This window comes from Cucumis melo, chromosome 12 (genome assembly GCF_025177605.1).
Source record: "Cucumis melo cultivar AY chromosome 12, USDA_Cmelo_AY_1.0, whole genome shotgun sequence".
NCBI classification, from domain to species: Eukaryota; Viridiplantae; Streptophyta; class Magnoliopsida; order Cucurbitales; family Cucurbitaceae; genus Cucumis; species Cucumis melo.
Window position 1 is genome coordinate 17633117 of NC_066868.1, and position 18930 is coordinate 17652046.

General features: G+C 35.0%; 1 protein-coding gene across 4 annotated transcripts; it reads left to right on the forward strand.

The window, feature by feature from the left end:
- Positions 1–1416: 1416 nt before the first annotated feature.
- Positions 1417–17601, forward strand: LOC103498219 (phosphatidate cytidylyltransferase 1-like). Of its 4 annotated transcripts, XM_051079931.1 has the most exons (15): positions 1425–1670; positions 1786–1854; positions 1963–2076; positions 2159–2222; positions 2337–2377; positions 2469–2722; positions 2870–3021; positions 3297–3438; positions 7473–7629; positions 14028–14075; positions 14151–14237; positions 15362–15490; positions 15567–15623; positions 17038–17121; positions 17203–17601. In XM_051079931.1, exons 3-15 carry the CDS (start codon positions 2002–2004, stop codon positions 17287–17289), a joined length of 1377 nt encoding a protein of 458 aa, XP_050935888.1. In that variant the 5' UTR covers positions 1425–1670; positions 1786–1854; positions 1963–2001; the 3' UTR covers positions 17290–17601. The 4 variants fall into 4 exon arrangements, with proteins under 4 accessions (XP_008458962.1, XP_050935888.1, XP_050935887.1 ...); XM_051079930.1 differs by having other exon boundaries at positions 1425–1795; XM_008460740.3 differs by lacking the exons at positions 2159–2222; positions 2337–2377 and having other exon boundaries at positions 1417–1795.
- Positions 17602–18930: the final 1329 nt, after the last annotated feature.

Sequence of the window (18930 nt, forward strand, 5' to 3'; positions counted from 1 at the left end):
CTTAAATTGAACCTTCTATATTATATTACAATAGCAAAGAAGCTAAAGAAAATTTCCAGTTTACATTATTAATCTTAAATGCAAAATTTGCTTTCACATATTTTCTTTTGTGGAGCCTTTTCTTTTATAACCATCATTTCATGTTTTTTTTAAGATTTGGATTATTATAACAACTAGCCACGAAGAATAATTATTTCTTCCCTTACTGCAGTTATAACCTTTATTACAATTGTCATATTCATAATATTCACTTCAGGAAATGAGATGTTTTAGTTGATCAAGATTTATAATTCTTTTTCATCCACCATTATTAAAATTTACAACATTCACTTTAGGAAATGTTATTCTTTAGTCAATTGATATTCATGATATTTCCATCAATAACTCGCTATTTCATTCATCCAAGAGAAGACATTATATAGGCACTTTAAAATATTTCTCTTAGATATTTCTACTGCATAAGCATATCCGAAACATCGAAAATTCTTCTATACCATATTGATTTAAAGTTTTGGAGTCTTTTGCATTAATTTATAATGAGCTTTAGGAAGAATAATTGCTTTTTTATGATCATATTTTCAACGGTTTCTCAGTATAATTCGACATCAAGCATTCATGATAAATAATTATTACTATTAGTATCAAATACTAGAAATCTATAATTTTGTAATATTTTTCAAAGTAACATTATTTCAAAATATTGTAATTATATGGAAATTTAATATATATCAAATATGCAAAATAACACTTATTTTATTAATTATAATAAAGTGGAAGAAAAACCGATCTACCTTTAGAACCTACCTTTGGCTGAGGAGATGATTGGAAGTCATGCTTCGACAGAGGAGGCGATTGGAGCTCGTGTTGATTATATGTTGTAAAAATGAGGAACAACATGAATGAAAATCGAGTAATATAAATAAACAAAATTAAGAAAACAGAAAATCTAAAAAAAAAAAATCGAGTTTCTACCATTTATTTGGAAATTTCACAATGTGTCTAACAAAACCCACCAAATGCCATTACTCAATTTGACAAACATGAGGTGGATTACATGTCCACTAAGGATTGGTATCATCAAGATACATGACAATGTAGATGGTGGAAAAATGGTGTGACACATGATAATGGACAACATGTGTAATGTGGATCTATATTTAATAATATTACTTTTATTTTATATATTGAATTTAATTTCAGGTATAGAAATGAGTATTGGGGTAAATTAAAATTACCATATCATGGAAGTCCAAAAATAGAAACTTTCATAAAATAAAGCCACTCTTGGAAATTAGAAAAAATATATGATTAAAAATAGCAAATACCCTGGCCTTGTATTGTATGGGGACATGTTTTTGTGCTAATCCTTGTAAATGGGCCATTATTTAAAAATCATTTATAACCAAAAAAGGCCATTTTCATAAATTTTGCGTTATAGTTCGTAGGTTTGGTTGCAAGATCATCATCAATCCATCATCATCAATTCATCATCATCGAATGTGTTGTGTGAGAAAGAAGAAGTGACAGTTGTGCATCGTTCGTCAATGGAAAACCAATTGTATTGATTCCAAACCAATATTATTCCATTGGAGTTCACGTTCTCTTCTTCACCGCTCACCAAAATTCACAGACAAAATTACGTCAACAGCTTCGTAGCAAATGTGTGTTATGTAATAATCCCTTCACTACTCAACACGTTGATCTCAACTTTTCCTTCTTCACTCTGCCTTCTCCTCACTCTGACTTCAATCTTTTTGATCTGTCCCCGTTTTCTTCTTTCTACAGCCTTTGCCAGGTTTCACTCGCTCTTTTGTTCTTGGGTTTTGTGTTTTTTATTTCTCGCCAGTTCTTGAGGTTCTTGGTTCGCCATTTGTTATACCAATCAAAGTTCGACTGATTTCATTTCCTCTCCCTTTATTGCTTGACGCTTGTGCTGCTCCTTTGGTCTGTTTGTTCCACCAGGCAATACAGCATTGATGTGAGATCTGGTTTTGAAGAGATATGCAGAGAGAAAATAGTTTCAACCATCCATCGAGCCCTAGTGCTCGACTTCGACACCGTAGGAGATCGAATGAGGTTTCTCCACCTTTATATGCCTTTTTTTGTTTTTCGCTTTACATCGTCAGCTTTTCTTTTTCGATATTTTCTGTTGCCTCAGGGAAATGAAATATGCACAATTGAATATAATTTTCTAGAACTTGTCAATGAAGTTACCAATGATGGTATTTTTTTCCTTCCTTTTTTTGGGTTAATTTGGTGCTCTTCAATTAGTGTGTATCTGCATTTTGAAATAATAATTAATGATACTATTTCCACTTATTTTCCTTTTGAAATAGATTGCTGTTGGAAAGCAATTCAGTTTTGGCAATCTTATTATGTACTTTCTTCGACACAAAAATGCTCTGAATTGCTTATTGGTTTTTGTACAATTAATGAGTGATTGAGCTTTTTCCCACCCAATTTTTCAGGGGATTGTGGAGGATTTGAAGTCAAATGGAAGCCATTTACTTGTTAATGACAGAAATAAATATAAGTCAATGTTGATTCGTGCCTATTCATCTGTCTGGATGATTGGAGGGTTTGCATTAGTAATATACCTTGGACATCTATATATTATGGCTATGGTGGTAGTAATCCAAATCTTTATGGCACGAGAACTTTTCAATCTACTTAGGAGGACTCATGAAGATAGGCAGCTCCCAGGATTCCGGTCATTAAACTGGTACTATATGTATCTTCTTTTTATTAAGAAGGATCTGTTCTACCGATGAGAGTTCATGATTTTTATTAAGTCCCACAGTTAATGTTCTTCACCTAGTTTCATTGCTATTAGTGTATAAATGTTTTATGATTCCCAAACTCCATCTAGGTACTTCTTCTTCACGGCAATGTTTTTTGTCTATGGCCGTCTTCTCAGTCAACGGCTTGTCAATACTGTAACAACAGATAAAGTTCTGTATCAGCTTGTTAGCAGCCTCGTCAAGTATCAAATGGCCATTTGCTATTTTTTGTATATTGCAGGTAGGTCCTAGCCTTATGGTTAGTGACGTAACTTCAACTATGATAATTAATACTCTCTCTCCTTTTTATAACCTGGATCATGTTCAATTGGCATTTAATTTCTGACCAGTTCTTCTATTTTGACCGATAATAAAGTCAAAATTGTTCTGAGTGTAAGCTCACCACCCACGTTATCTAAAATTGCGGACAATACTTCTATAGTTCCCCTCTGCCCCCCATCCACTTCTAAAAGGTTATTTAGCTGTTGAAGTAACACCTTTTGCTGCCTTTATCAGGTTTTATGTGGTTCATTCTTACTCTAAAAAAGAAAATGTACAAATATCAGTTTGGCCAGTATGCATGGACACACATGATCTTGATAGTTGTGTTTACACAGTCTTCGTTCACTGTTGCTAACATCTTCGAAGGAATCTTCTGGTAATTTGAATTGCTTTTAGATTGTCCATTGCTATATTTCCTACGGTTCTCTCTTTTCTCCCTGTTTATTGTTCTATTGTCTTTGTTTTGATTTTTTTTTCTGCTCAACTGATTGTTTTGTGATATAAAAAGAAATTATTGGCAAAAGAGAACAACAAAAAGGCCAGGGATATGGGAACCCATCCTCAAAAAAAAAAAAAAAAAAAAAAAAAGCCTACATCATTACAGGTTTTCAGTCATTGATGTTTGATAGCACGCCAATTGTCAAATTTCAGGATACAAGTAGCATTGCTCATGCATCTAGTGTTTGTAATCGTCTCTATATTATGGTTGTTATATCAATATGTTTGTTATTGTAGAGATCTAAGAATACTAGAGGATGAGTTTACAGAAACATTTAAACAAAAATTTTCTCATTTATGACATGCAAATTTTACTAGCACTGGCTTCATTGGCTTTGGTTTTCATCATTGAATTACTTGATGATTCCAATGAAGAAAGTGCAAAATCATCAGCTCATTAGATGAATTAGTCATCAACGAAATCATCTTATTGTGGTTTTCCCTGGAGTAACCTAAGAAGTGTGCATCTTTGGCATTTGGTGGTTGAAAAAATCTAGAACCAACTTCTAAGAATATTTTTTTAAAAAATATATTTTATATTTTATATTCTATTTTTATTTTTGGGAGGGACACTTTGATCCAATTAGTTCTGTGTAGGATTTTCATCTACTTTTTTCCTTGTTTAGAATGCCTATCCTTGTCAGTAAGAGGATTTGATGTTGAATCAGGAAATTCTTGTGAGAAGGTTTGGATGAGGGTCAGCCCTCCTTTGATCAAGTGAGTGGTTGTTTGAAGCCACTTGAGTTTCAGGTTTTATGTGACATGAGGCTATGCGATGAGGCTCTTTTTTTTTGGTGAAATGTTTATGGTTGTAGTCGTGTGGGGTTGGACTCCAGTTAGTGCCACAGAGAGCATGGTGTATATTTTTCTTCCATGGATTGTAGAAAACCCGTTGGATACTAAAGGCTATGGAGAGCAAGAACAGTGTTGAGAAAAAGCACATTGTGGCCAGGCTAAGAGATTCCCCTACCTTTTAACACAAGGGACAAACAGTTGGCATTAGAGAATGAGGGAACTTTTTTTCAGAAGAATATCGATTGAATTGAGGCTCCCAATAAGCATGACCCTAAAATTATTATCCAACTTTTAGAAAATAAATAAAAGACATGTTCGTCCTAGTCTTAGTCAAGTTGTCGGGTAAATACCAAATCTCACCTTCGGTGGGGAGTTGGAAGTGCTCATAGTTCAGCTCCCTTTTGTAGGTTTTACTTTTTTCTGACCTCATATTCTCTCTCCTTTTTTTTCCTAATGAAAGGTTTACCATTACTATTTAAAAAATATATAATAAAGAAGAATAAAGAAAAAGTCTTTGCTTTTGGTTACAAGCTAGTGATCATCAATCAATTGGCATTGATTTTGAGTTCAAACCGACACCAACCACCAACATATCAGTTGTTGCCAATTGATGCTTGTCGGTTCTGATGAAGGTAGTAAAGTCAATCGACTGACTCTTGGTCGGTCAGTCAATTTTGTCGGTTTCAAGTATCAGGTGAGTTGGAGAAGGTAAAAGAAGAATAAAATATGACAAACAAGTAGCCGAGCTAGTTGAAAACTTGAAAGAAAACAAAGAAAAAGAGATAGAGGGAGGGGAAGAACGAAAAACATGAATGAGAAAGAAAATGAAAATCAAAGCTAGCGAGGGCTAAAAAGCACAAATACTGACACGCGACACGAATATGACACCGACATATCGACATGCTAATTTTTGAAAAAGTAGGACATGAGACATTGAAGTCACGTTATATTTTTTTATAGAAATAAATATATATGGTGCAGATAAATATATTATAAAATAATACCTTTAAAAACATCAAAATAATACAATTAATTTGGGTATAACCAGAAGTTGATCTTAATTTTAAATATAAATGTAAAAAAAGTTTAAGAAAATGAAATAGAACAGAAGAGAGAAAAGAAAGTAAAATCAGAAGAGAAAGAAAAGATATTGAAACAGAAATGAATACACGCTTCCTTGAAAAGTACACGTCCTTTATTTATTTATTTATTTATTTCTATTGAAAACATGCTTCTTTAATATCTCTCCACTCCAGCATGCTTCCTCCACTTCACCAAGCTTTCTCAATCTCATCCACGAAACAGGTGTCCCTCTCCGAAGCACCCTTTGCCATCTAAAGTAACGCGGAGACAGTTTCAATTCATGCATTTTTACATGCCAAAACTGCCTGTCTCTAGCTTGCCCTTGCAACTCTCAAAACTCTTCAAAATCTTTCCCCCTAAAATTTACTACCTGAAAATCCACTCCCTCCGCCTCCAGCACAACCATCTCAGCGTCTTCGATCACCACTTCCGGTGGCGATGTGACTCTAGCATTCCTCATCAACTCCATTTACTTAGATCTTGACTGTGTCAGCGATGATTATTTATCTTTTTAATTTGTAGGTTTGCGTGTCCTAGAGGTGTCCCAACCATGTCTTAAAAGTGTCCCACCCATGCTAGAAATAAAAATGTAATAATCAAATAATCGACATGCTAGCTAGCATGTTGGACACATGTGTCTGGGGGGGGGGGGGGGGGGGGGTTATTGGTGTTAAACATTTGTCCAACACTGATACTTGGTCATTTTAGGAGTGTTGGTGCTTCTTAGGTGAAGAGAGCCCAAGACCACCAAAAATGGTTGGGGGAAGATCAAATTCCAATTCACATGGTGCCATTACCATTACCACCACCGATACCAAATCACTTATTGCTCTTCCACAGTGGTTCACAATTAGTAACGTTGAAGATTCATAGATCAGGGGCTTCAAGCTTTCCAATATTCCACTTTACAATTACTAGCTTCTTTTTCTTCATGCATAGTTCTAAATGGAATTGAATTTGAATCACTAATTGGATACTAAAAACTGATAAAAACCAAAATGCCCTTTCGAGAATGAGACTAAAAATGAAATATCCCTTTCTAGCTTTGCTCGAAGTGGTGTGAAGAAGGAAGATGGTTGCTATACAAATCTATGATGCAAGGAATTGGGTTTTACAAAGGCAGGGGAATCTCTTAGCCTGGCCACATTCTCTGTAAATGTGCTTTTTCTCAATACTGTTTGTTCTTGCTTTCTGTAGCCTTTAATATCCAGTGGGTATTCTACAATCCATGGAAGAAAAATATACATCTTGTTCTCTGTGGCACTAACTAGAATTCTCAAGCTTTTTAACTTTGGGTTAATGCCATCAATGCTTTGCTTTCTGTGATTTGGATGGAAAGGAATCAGTGCATCTTTCAGCAATCTTCTCAACCTTCCTATTCTCTTTTTGACTCAGATTGGCTTAAGTCTTAATTTATGGTGTTTTCTCTCCGAGAAGTTTGGAGGATCTTCAATTCAAGATATCTATCACAACTGTGTTGCGTTCATTACTTCTTTATAATTATATGCTCTTTAACTTTCTTGTTAGGTTAAGAATAACTGAATAAGATTCTTGTTTTTATTATTCTTTGTTATGTTTCGTTCCTTGTATTCTTTTGTATCTCAGAGCACTAGTCTCTTTTCGTTTCCTCAATAAAAAGTTTCGCTTTCATTTCTAAAAACAAATTGGATCATTATCTTTTACTTATCATCAATTTTCATGTCATGTATGGTAGGCCTTTTCTCTTTGGGTTTCATTTGTATTTTAATTCTCTCTTTTAATGTAGAAAATGGAATCTACACGATAGGCAAAACCCCAAGCTTAGAGTTGCTTACAAAACTACCCCCAGTTGTCTAATGGCTATTCAATGTGCATGTAGTACACTGCATGAGTTTGTAAATTGGGTTTTCTGGCAACTATGTCCATTTATCTTACTAGTTAATATTTATTGTTCTTGACTTGAATACAGGTTTAAAATCTTTGGCTATTCTTTTTGATGTTTTGTTGGATTTTTTTTAGAAACAGTTTTTTTGAAAAATGTCAAATTATGCGCAGGTTTCTTCTTCCAGCAACACTCATTGTAATCAATGACATTGCTGCATACTTCTTTGGATTTTTCTTTGGACGAACCCCATTGATCAAGATATCACCAAAGAAAACTTGGGAGGGATTCATAGGAGCCTCTGTGACAACTATTATCTCGGCATTTATGGTGATTTTTCCTTTTATGTTTCATTTTCCCTGAGGCAACAGAAAAACTATTCATAGGAGCCTCTGTGACAAACATGATTCTCTCTTGTTTCTCTAATCTTGTTCATTGCTTTATGGGTGACGAGTAAGATATATTCTTTTGGGAGGATACTGGGGGGTAGGAGTGGGAGTTAACTGTTAACCCCTTTGCTTTTATATTTATTTGTTTATATCATTTGTTCTTAATTTTTTTGGTAGAAGAAACATTTCATTGATATATGAAATTAGGGGAGAACCCCAAACTCCAAAAGGTGGTTACATCAGACAATGCCAGTTGCTGACTAAAAAGGATATGCTGTAACAAGTAAAAGATGCTTTGTGTTTTGCACCAAGAAAAATCCATAGAAAAAACTAATTCCCTAAAACAATTAAAAGAGAATAAAGAATCACTAAAGAGCCGTCTGTTCCCTCCATCTGAAAACGAAGCATGTATCAGATTTTGACTCTCCTTTTAGTGTGAGTAATGAGGAAGTCGAACATTTGCTGAAGTCGGCTGAAAAGAATGACCAGTAGATTAAGGTTCATTTAGAACCTGATCTAAATACCTTGTTTTGGACAGAGGAGGATTTAATTGTTGAGAAGCAGGCCTCTTTATTTCCTCCACAAGCTCTTGAAGTCGATTGTTGAGAAATGTGGAATAGTTTTGGTTTGAGTCCAGAAAATAGTCTTGGTCTTGTTTTTTCAACCAATTAATTTTGAAGTCTGTTTTAGTGGATCACGAGAGGTTCGATGGATGCTTCTATTATTTTGGGGCTTTAAGTTTTCTGGAATATTTCGGTTCTATTCACTCTCTTCCTTGGTGGCCCACAAGAGAGGTTTCCATTTGAAAAAGGATTTTAAAGTTTATCGCTTTCTTGTGGGTTAAAAGATTCCAGAAAAGCTTCCTGGTTGCCCGTCGTTTTTTGTCCAACCAGACTTGAAGCTACATGGCTGTTTACTTTCTCTTCCCATCCATTTTGAAGCTTTTAGTGTGCAATTCTTTTACTGATTTTGAGCTTCTTGTTGAAAGATTTTTAAGCTTGGTCTGTCCAGTTTTCTCTTTGCTTGGGCTTTTGAAGGTTTTGATCAGCTCGTCTGTACTTTTGTTTCTGATCGTTCTTTTCGCTCTTAGTATAATTCTCTGGTACTTTGAGCATTAGCCTCGTTTATTAATATCTTTGATAAAGAGACTTGTCTCCGTTTAAAAAAAAGCATACAATTTTCTCTTCCTTCTCTCAAATCTGAAGGTTTCATCTTCTTCTTCTTCTTAGATCTTTTTTTGGGTTTCAAGCTATATACTGTAGAGAGATGGAGAAGATTTTTTTCGCCTCTTCAAGTTCCATTCCAAGCAATAGAGAGAGAGTTTTCCTCTTATTTAGGTTTATTTGGAGGGAGAGAGATGAAGGTTGAAGAGATGGGTTTCATTTCGAGAGAGAGATTGGCTGAAGAGAGAAACGGAGGTTGAAGATTGTAGAAAGAGATGCGTTTGAAGTTGTGAGTGATGGCAAAATAGGAGGAAAAGGTAAGAAACTCTGAAACTTTTTTTATGGTGGATTCAGGCATACATGAACCGAATCGAACAGTACCAAATTGGTTCGGTTTGAATCATTATCTTTTTCTTAAAACCAGTTTGAACCGACCCGATCCCATTCGGGTCGATTTTTTACACCCCCAGGAGTAACCATCCAAAGGAAGCCCAAGGTATGTAGTAGGCCAACAACCCCACTTGCAACCAAAGGAACTTAGAAGCCAATCAAAATCAGAGTCAAAAACATGTATCCCAAGAAGCTCCCTCTTAGCAAAATTGATTTTAAGCCAAGAAGCATATTCAAAGATACGTACAATATCAAATAAATCCTATAAAGGATGAGGCTAAGCAATGGAGAAGATCAAAGTATCATCAGAAAACTGCAAGTGATTAAGTGTAAAGGTCGACTTCCCAATAGGATGTTCAGCAGTAAGACCCTTAAAAGAGCTATGATCAAGAAGACGACTCAAACAATCAGCAAATAAATAAATAAGAAGGGTGAAAGAGGATCTTCTTGTCGGATATCACGGGTTTGAATGATCTTCCACTAGGACAACCATTAATAATGATGGAATAATTAGCACTGATTTTTGGAGCTCTCCCTCTCTTTTGCTTGGTTTCCTCATTGTCAGTGGGGAATATAGGGATGCCAAGGCTCTCCTATCTTTGATCAGGGAGTTTCAGTTTCGGTAGGGGCAAAGGGATGTTTGTTTTTGGAGGCCTAACCCTATTGGGGGCTTTTCTTCGCAACTTGTTCCTTCGAGGCTATTTTGATCCTTATCCCTCTTTGGATGCGGTCTTTTCTTATCTATGGAAGGTTAAACTTTAAAGTTCCTAAGAATGTTAAATTCTTTGCTTGGCAAGTTATTCATGAAAGAGCGAACATTCTTGATTGGCTCTTGAGGAAGATCCCTTATTTGTTGGGTCCGTTTTGTAGCTTTCTTCCTGACATACACAGGGATGGTATGTGAGAGATCCAACCATAGAAGAGAAGAAACTGTACATGAAGGATTTTGTCCCAACCCTAAATCATGCAAAAAAAGAATTGACGGGACATTTTCAACTTTGGATCAAATATTCGAGTAAGTTGAACAGTGTTCTTCTAAGGCTGCAAAAAGGCCCAGAGTTTGCCACAATCAACTTCCTGCATATTTTCAATATGGAATTTTCAATGTGACTTGGCCAATAAAGCTTTACTTCTCTTCATTAAATCAAGGACACTGAGTTATCCATGAAACAGAAGTAATGTAACCTTTTCCTGCTTTCAAGGATGATATATTCTTTTTTCTTGTTATCTGATTATGGAAAATTTTGGAAGAACTTTTGCGTAGCTAGAGCTTCTTGCTAGGCAAGGAGAAAAGTGATGGAAAATACAGATCGACCAGAGTTGCATTAATGTGAGAAAGTCATCTATTTCTCTTTGAATAGAAGGTGGCTGCAATTTAGAAGTCTTCTTTCTACCTTGTCAATGATAGGATGCCAAAGGGATGTTGAGTTTGGATTACCTTGAAGGGGAAGACCCAAGGAAGTGTTTGGCCATGCTCCAATCATGCATTCAAAGTGGTTTGCCAAGTGATAAATTCGGAGAAGCATCATAGTAATTACCCGACTAATTTAGACTTTTTTCCGTTGATATTGAGGCCTGATATGTCATCAAAAAGCATGACAAAGCTGAAAAGGTTTGTGATTTCCTTTTCTTTGTAAGTGGCAAAGAAAGATGTAGTGTAGTCTGGAAATTGATGATGATGAATTTGAAGATTACCAATTGTGAAGCCCCTAATTGAGTTTTCTGGGAGGTATGGGACAAGACAACAACCTACGAAGGCAATCAACTGCTAAAATAAAAAAGAAGAGATGAGAGGGGCACCTTGCCATGGGCAATGCCAAAAGTTTTACCCCACAGTTTTTCCATTGATGATGATTTGAAATTTTTCCGATGAAATGCACTCTCTAATCCAGCTTCTCCATTTGATTCTCCAAGAAGGAAACACAGATTTCAGCCTCTCTAATAAAATCATGACTATGATTGTATATAAACAAGAACAGATGCTTATAGGCATATAATCTCCCATCGCTTTATTTGGAATGCGTGATAATAGAAATTTGAAAAAAAATCTTGAAACACTCTTAGAATGTCAGATTTGAGAATGACACCGTTATCTTTTTTAATTATTTATTATTATTATTATTTTTATGGAGCTCAGCTGCAAGTGCATCTGGAAACTTGTTTGAGCCCTGCTCTTTAAGGTATCATTCTAAAAACCAAATTTAACAAGCTAAATTTCCTCTTCCATGAGTGGAAATTCTAACTTTTCTGATTGGATGATAGGAATAGGATCCCAATCAATGTGTTAAGAATTCCTCTCATCATCTTGATCTTAAGGAGCTGCTGCCTTGTCAAGAAAGCAGCTCAATGATAGTGTTTTCTCTCTTCTTCAGCAGCATCAAGAACCTCATGTTTTCTTCCTCATTCACCAACATTGTCTTGTATTTTTATTTCCATAATGCAAATCCTTCTTCGCTTTAAGACACAGGTTATTTATTCCAAGTTTTTGATGGAGTCATTATAGTGCTCTTAAACTCCTCTTGAGAGGAATTATTTTCAAAGGTTTAGGAATTCCAATATTTTATGGCATGTTTGAGTCCTTTTACTTTGTGTGTAAAACTGCTTCAAGACCAACCATCGATATTGTGTCGAAGCCACACATACACTTCAAAGTAGTATGACCCCATTTTTGTTACAAAAGAATCACAAAAGATAAAAATGATCCAATGTAACTCTTCTTAACCTTCTAAGAGAGGCATTTGAGAATTTGGCTCACTAATAAGGAAGGAATCAATGTGAGTAAGCTTAGGAGGACCCTACACTTATATCGCATTAATCTTCCATTAGACTGGACAAAATCAATGTCAATGGGACTATTTTGATTGGCAGAAGTCTTGAAACTCCTCATGCATTTGTTGGGTATTTTGTTCAAATTCTCATTGGACCAATGAGTAATGTACAAATCTTTGGTCAAAATCTTTGTTATATCACTTCCTCCCCGGTTAATATTTATTTTCACTTGTTGGATCTACCACGAATTCTCAAGCCCATAAGTGAGGGAAAATATTAAAAGTATTGATATAACTAAATGTACTGTAACCCATCAACTTAACCTTTTGAGTTGAGTAGTGATTTAAAACTACTATTGTGGGGAATTTGACTTGGTAGGTTATATGGGATTTTTAGAGATATTGGAAATCTTTGTTTCTTATGAAAAAAACATATTAGAAAATCTTGGGAGGAGCTGTGGGAGTTGAGTAGGTTTATTTTTTCTTTATGGGAATTGGTCTCATTCTCTTGGATTGGGGTTCGTCCTTGTAGTTAGCGTTGGGGAAATTTGTGTTGATCTTTTTATTCTCTTTGTATGCCCTTTTACATTCTTTCATTTTTTTTTTTTTTTGAAAGCTTGGTTTCTTATAATAAAGATACCGATCTTATGATGGGTTATGCCAACTTTCCATCTATAGTGGGTCTTTTGCAATTACTTCAAAGATAACGTTTTCAAGTCTTATTTGGAGCATCTTTGGAGTTTGTCTCAAATTTTATGGATTAGTGCTGTCAAAGCATTACGAAATATGGTTCAAAAGGATTCGAAGGGTTTTCCATTTTAGACCTCTACTGTAGATTGACCTTCTTTCTTAAACACGAGAAAAACTTTTCGTTGATGAAATGAAAAGACAGATCAATGCTCAATAGATACTCTTGAAAAAGAGGAAGAAGAGAAAACACAAGTTATACGTGGAAAACCCTAGTGAAGGGAGAAAAAACCATGATAGAAGCCTTATTATTTTCTAAATAATCAAGAGTACGAGAGGGAAGAGTATATATAAGATTATAATAAGTCCTAACAAAAAAGGAAATAAAACTAGGTTATAATAAATTACACAAATACCTTTGGGGCTATTAACACTCCACTAGCCCCTAATTTCCAATAGATAGAGAACTCCATAGAGTAAGAAAAATGTAAATAAGGACGATTAAACAATCAAAACATAAGTAAAAAATAATCAAAAATTGAAAATACATAGATACAGAGAGAACAAAAATTGAACTAATAAGCGTAAAGGAAAGCTGGCCAAAGAGTGTGGAACATAAGTTTTCCTTCTCTCGCCCTCTCTCTTTATTTAATTTAAAATTCTAGTTTTCTTTTTGCCTCTATTCGATATGGTAGAACTTATTACATAAAAACGTTCTATTGCTTGATATCTTTGGAGTATGACTCTTTTGTTCCTCTGATTTTTTAATTTCAGATTTGGGGAATGGACTTGTCAAAGTGGGCAAGTTTTGTTTGGTTTGTGGTTTTGTTTTGTACATGTTTCTTGTTGGTGAAACTTTTTAATCGAACCGTCTTTATATAGATGCACATGTCTGCATGTGTGTATATATATCTGTATATGCACGTTTTGATATAATTTAGATAATTGTAATCCATTAGCACCAACTTTTGGGTTGATTAGTAATTTAATATGTAGTATTGAAATAAGAAATCCTGTGTTCAAATTCATGTATATTACTTCCTCTCCAATTAATGTTGATTTGCGTGTTAGGTCTTCTAATAAATTTCAACCTTACAAGTTGGAGGGAGTGTTAAATGTATAGTTATAATTAAATTTACCGTAGCTCATTTGTTTAAGCTTTTAGGTTGATTGGTGATTAACAATATATTTATTTATTATTTATATTTAATTTAATGAGATTGTGAAGTTTCCTACAAAAATCATTGTCTGTGAATATGCCTAGAAACATGACAATTCAATAAAAAGGTTATTATCATAGTGATGCTATTAACATTCTGGCGCTCCTGCAGCTTGCGAACATTATGGGTCGGTTCAGTTGGCTCACTTGTCCAAGAAAGGTGATTCTCTTTAATTGCCCTTGTACTAATTTTGTTTTAAAGATAGTCATGTCTAAAAATGGGATACAAATGCAGGATTTATCAACTGGTTGGCTTCACTGTGATCCGGGTCCCATGTTCACACCAGAATTTTTTACTTTGCCAGGATGGATTCCTACATGGGTGCGTATAGTGGTATTACTTGAATCTGATTATTTGTTTATTTATTTGTTTTTATATCGTTTAGGTAAGTATACTTGCTTTTCAAGTTGATTGAGCACACAAATTTGAAACCTATGTGCCGATCTGGGAAAAATATTCCCAATTCTCCTCAAGATCATTATCATTAGGCGAGATCCATTGTTTAGATATTTGTTAGTCACGAGTGTCTAACTTCAGCAGGCCAATCTTTTTTTTTGTCTAAAGGTTTAGTTCCAATTTTGTACGATCTTGACATTGAATTGTTAAGATCTATCTTTTTAAATTCCTATATATAGAAAAAGATTTGAGCCGCTTATTCCACTGTTTTAACAGGCATTGTACTTTAATTATTTTACCCAATTATCAAAATTTGTTACTCAACCCTTTCCTCGCATGATTTAACAATCTAATGTCTATGATTTTACATGATAGTACTACAGTCTACCCGGCATTATTCTCTCAGGGTTTCTCTAAAAGAAAAAAAAACAGAAACCATTACTTAACCTTTGTTCTTATTGTTATTTTTTCGATTACTGGGTAAGAGCTGAGAGATAATACCGAGAAAGCAGGGATACAGCTTAGAAAAGCATAGGAAAGATGGATCCCTCTGCTCAACATTCTAGAAAAGTATGCTTATAACCAAAATTTTTAGGCCGATAGTGTCTCTTTCTGTGGGTGTTTCCTTTTGACATCACATAAACACGTCTTTTAGCTTTTAGGTCTCCAACGTTGACTGAAGAGGTATTAACTTCATTATGTGAAACATCATATTAGGCTCTAGTATAGAATCTCTGTTGGGCTGCATAGCTTTGTACTCTGTGTATCTGGTCACATAACATGCATATTTTGTACATGCAGTTATGCATTATGTCATGCTCTTTTTCGTTTTGACCTTGTTGGATTAGGTTCTGAAAAGTTTAGCCTCCACCCCACATCTTTGTTGGAAGCCTGATTGTTCTAATAGATTGATTTGTTTGAGATTGCCTTTTTGTAATAGTCTGCATTCTGTGATTTGCGAGCTAGACTGTTTAGAGCTTGTGATATTACAATTAGTTCTTATTTGCCAATCTGTATTCAGTTTTCTAACTTGGATCATTGTTTTACAGTTCCCATGGAAAGATGTTACCATTTTGCGAGTTCAGTGGCATGCTATATGTCTTGGTTTGTTTGCGTCAATAATAGCTCCTTTTGGCGGCTTCTTTGCGAGTGGCTTTAAGAGAGCTTTTAAAATCAAGGTTCCTCATTTTTCATATGTCAATCCTGTTGCTTTTGTACCTTGAATAAATTTGACGCTTTTGTACCCCTTTGAAGGATTTTGGTGATAGCATTCCTGGACATGGTGGAATCACAGATAGGATGGATTGTCAGGTATGCTGAATTAGTTTAGATAATAAAGAATATTTTATCTCTATCATCATATGCAAGCTGTAAATTTGAGTTTTCCCACTTAATTTAGATATATTTTGAATTTGAATATGACTTGGATTGTAGATGACTGATGTGTGAATAAAAATATAGCCAAGGCTGTGTTTGCTGAAAATGTAGAAACATTCAAAAGATTGTCACTAGTGCACTGACACCAGCACATTAGCGAGAAGTACCTGGTTTGTATTCCAGGGTCGAACCCTTGGAAAAAGATTTTAATGTTTTCATCAAAACAAGCAAGCAATTATATGACGTTATGTGATAGTAACCACTTAAAAACGTGTTTTGGTGATTTTGGTGCAAAATGTAAATGCTATAAAAGTAAACAAATGTGATACAGCGGGAAAGTTATACACAGTGAAACAAGGTTTGGCTCTTGGTTGTCCTATGTTGCACCTGTCCTAATATGTTAGTCCTATGCTTTAATAGTCATTTTCTTGAATCTAAGTAGGGTGAACCCTTCTATCCTACCTTTCCAGCGCACAACACCATGCAACCAAGACTAGTTATATTCCTACGTGCTACCCTTGTTCATGAAGCAACACCCTCATCCAACCTGTCATGAAGCAACATCCTCATCCAACCTGTCCTGAGCCATGTTTTCAAAGTTCCCAAGACCGATTGCTAATATGTAAAGTACTTCCATACTATTGATAACAAAAGAAGAAAGTGCCCCAAATGCAAAAGCAAACCTAGGCGACCGGAGCCTAAGAAGCTTAGGCTCTTTAGTTTGGCTAGTATGTTCATGTCTTAACATCTGACAAATATTTGGATATTCCCGCACTTGTTCGATATGTATTGGACACTTATTAGTGTAGTAGATACGTTAGACACTAGCTGTACATTAGTCAATATAGGTCTATGTCCAACATTTGCTAAATTAAGTATCATACTCTTGGCTTTGAATAAATTTTAGGGTGAAATGCATTGTACCCATTTTTTGAGCATAAATACATTAACCAATAGACTTTCAAGTTTGTTTGGTATGGTAATGATGTACATGTTGATATATATATTAATAAAGGTGTCCTTGCCACCCTTTAATGTCTCCATCATTGCTCAATCTCGCTGTCACTGCTAGTTGCTCCCTCTCTCTTGATTATCACTTCAAGTTTCCAACTCTATATCTTTTGCCCTCAATTTTTGTGTATGATTCTTTAGTGAGAATTGATTGCGTGATCAACTAAACTAGTTCAGCTCGTTTTAGTTCTTATCTGCTGCTTTGACTCAGTTCGGTCCAACATGAAACCAACCTATTTGCACATCTAATGATTTTTTGCATACTCAATTGCTCATATCGTTGTTACCCTTCTACCCTTGTTCCCCACGGTTAAAATATTTGGTTTTTCAAATGCAGATGGTGATGGCTGTGTTTTCATACATCTATCATCAATCATTTGTTGTGTCTCAGAGCATAACTGTTGAATCAATTATTGATCAGGTTAGATGAATGTCTCATTCTTTCACCTTTCTCTTATTAGAAAAAAAATCTGTTGACATTGATGGTATCCGTTTATTTTAGGTACTAATGAATCTTACATTCGAGGAGCAACAACTTCTTTTCACGAAACTTGGGCAAATGCTGCAAGACAGGCTGTTCCTGCAATAGTAACATCTGTCGTCCTTTTGTATATGGTGATCTAGGATTAAAAATTGAATACTGACCTGTACATGGATATTGTTTCGTAATTTTTTTCCTCGTATAATTTATCTGCAACAAGTCTTGGAATTTAGATGATTGTTTCTACATTTGCACTTTGTATAGTTTATGTGCATCTTGATTTGTACAAGAGAGGGTGGAACCATGGCCTCTCTTTTTTATTTTAGAGCATGCGTGTAAATACCATTGAAAACTAAGCTTGATGAACTGAAGTTTATGTCTTACATAATTTCAGCTCTGTTACAGACCTGTTCAGTAGAACTTTTACTGTTGTACTATATTTGATAATTTGTTCAAGAATGCCTGTATCAATGTTTTCGGCCTTTATTGTTTTAATTATTATTCCTTTTTGTTTATAGGGGTGGAGGAATGGTAATTTAGTATTTTTATAAGGCACACGAAGTATTTTTTGTGGGAAGGTTGGCCATTTTTGACTTGTCCACTGAATATCGTGTTCTTTTAGCCAAATGGAGTTTGAGATTTCTCATTGAGAATGATACTTTATGGAGGTAGGTGCTTGCTTATATATACAAGTTGAAAGAGACTCATTTGTGTTCTTTAAATGGATATCTTTGTTTGGTTTAAAGGCCCTTGGTCCAAAATCATGAAAAACTTCCTCCGTTTCAGAGGAATGGTACTTAATACATAGTTAGAGTGGGTTATGAAGATAAAACCCAATTCTTAAAGGACAAATGGGTGGTTGACTTGTCCCTTTGTTTAGAATTTCCTAGGCCTTTCAGTTTTGCGACTGCCAAAATTTTTTGTTTTGTCAATACTTGTCTGATTCTCTTTTTGTATGGGATATAAAGTTTAGAAGAAATTTCTCTGATGTTGAATTTGATGATTGGGCTGCTCTTTTAGATAAGCTTCAATCTCTTAGACTGACTAACAGGGTCGACGTGTTTGTGTGATGGCTAGAAAATGATGGCTCATTTTGGGTCAAATCTCTCTCCCAAGCTCATTGCGAAGCAAATAGCTTTGGAAAGGCAACAGTCAGATCTTATTTTGAAGGTCTTTTGTCCTAAGCAGGTCAAGTTTTTTTTTTTTTTTTTTTTTTTTTTTTTTTGGATCTTCTCTTTTGAAAGGTTAAATACCTGTTTTAGAATCCAAAGAATTCTTCAAAGTTATGCTCTCTCCCCTAACTCGTGTGTTCTTTGTAAAAACAGTGAGAGTCTTCGATGGACGTTTTTTCTTTTGTCCCTTTGCAATTGATTGTTGGAGGAGACTATTTATCTTGTTCAATATGCTATGGTGTTGACTCAAGAAAGATTAAGATGCCCTTTGACGATTAGTTTCAAAGGTCATCAGTTAAATAGTTGGGGGAAAATCCTTTGGTCCAATGGGATCTTTGCCCTCCTTTGTTGACCACTTTAGAAACTCTCGTAATGAAGAAACTAAGATTTGGTAACTCTTTTTGCTTCTACTTGGTCCTTCACTTCCAACATTCTTTTGCAATTATATATAGTCTAACCCAACCTTTTGTATATAATAACAAAGGATTTAGAACTTCTACAGAGAACTAGAATAATAGATTAGGAGATTCACATAAGAGGGAAAGTGTGAACTCACGCTAAGACTCATTGACCAATT

Coding starts and splice junctions, on each gene's coding strand:
- LOC103498219 (XM_051079930.1), top strand. CDS start 2,002: ATGCAGAGAGAAAATAGTTTCAACCATCCATCGAGCCCTAGTGCTCGA. Junction 2,723..2,869: donor GGATTCCGGTCATTAAACTG/GTACTATATGTA, acceptor AACTCCATCTAG/GTACTTCTTCTTCACGGCAA. Junction 14,238..15,361: donor CAGGATGGATTCCTACATGG/GTGCGTATAGTG, acceptor ATTGTTTTACAG/TTCCCATGGAAAGATGTTAC.